The 808-nt window shown below is 50.9% G+C and overlaps 1 protein-coding gene across 1 annotated transcript; it reads right to left on the bottom strand.

Moving 5' to 3' along the window:
* Nucleotides 1-242: 242 nt before the first annotated feature.
* On the bottom strand, nt 243-369 carry ARPC4 (actin related protein 2/3 complex, subunit 4, 20kDa; the record flags this gene model as incomplete). Its single annotated transcript, XM_010019012.1, has 1 exon — nt 243-369. A coding segment is annotated over one exon (127 nt), but the record flags the coding sequence as incomplete, so codon positions are not given.
* Nucleotides 370-808: the final 439 nt, after the last annotated feature.

The raw sequence follows: 808 nt of genomic DNA, 5'->3' as shown, positions 1-808 counted from the left end.
CTCCCCCTCCTCGTGCTCTGGGGATCCCAAACCCAGCCCTTCCCAAGCAAAAGGGGCACAAGCACCCCTGGGCGTCCTCCCGCTCTGTCCCCAAGAAGGGCTTGGACACAATGGCACTGCTGTCCCCATAGGTGGGACTGGGGGGCTCTGGGCATTAGGACCACAGTGGCTTGGTGGAGCCCACACCCTGCTTCCAATATCCCAGCATGAGGGATCCACCTCCTCCTGTTCCAGAGCCTCACGTTCTTAAGGAATTCCTCCTCCATGATGCGGGCCCTGGAACTGACAGACAGTTTCATCTCGCTGATCTCTTTGTTGATCTCCTCCATGAAGTGGATGACGAAGTCCACCAGCTTGTAATTATTACAGCTGAACCCAGGACAGCATCCACCCCTTATTCCATACCATTCACGTCATGCTCAGATCCCACATTTTTCAATATACCATTGCTTTTGTCTCATATATGTATATACACACACAAAGAGCTATCATTCGTTAGTCACTGAATTTATTCAGTCCATTATGTCAGGCTCCACCTCTTGTAACAGTCTCTCAGAGCAGGAAAGACAGTGTGTAGTGTTGGATTGTTGCCTGCAGACGACACCGCTGAACTCGTCTGGTCGCTGCTGAGCTCGTCTGGTTTCATCAAAGTTCATTCTTTGTTGGGGGATGATCAGAGGGAAGTCAGGGTCAGTTGATGGTGACCTGAGGACAGTTCTGCTGCTGCTGCTGGCTTTTCCAGGACTTTATTCTCTGCTGATGATCAGGACAGCACATATCTTATTTTCAAAGCCCAGAGTGGTGGAGA

The sequence above is a fragment of the Nestor notabilis genome, unplaced genomic scaffold, assembly GCF_000696875.1.
Source record: "Nestor notabilis isolate BGI_N333 unplaced genomic scaffold, ASM69687v1 scaffold10567, whole genome shotgun sequence".
Taxonomy (NCBI): domain Eukaryota; kingdom Metazoa; phylum Chordata; class Aves; order Psittaciformes; family Psittacidae; genus Nestor; species Nestor notabilis.
This window is presented reverse-complemented; position numbering and strand designations above follow the sequence as displayed.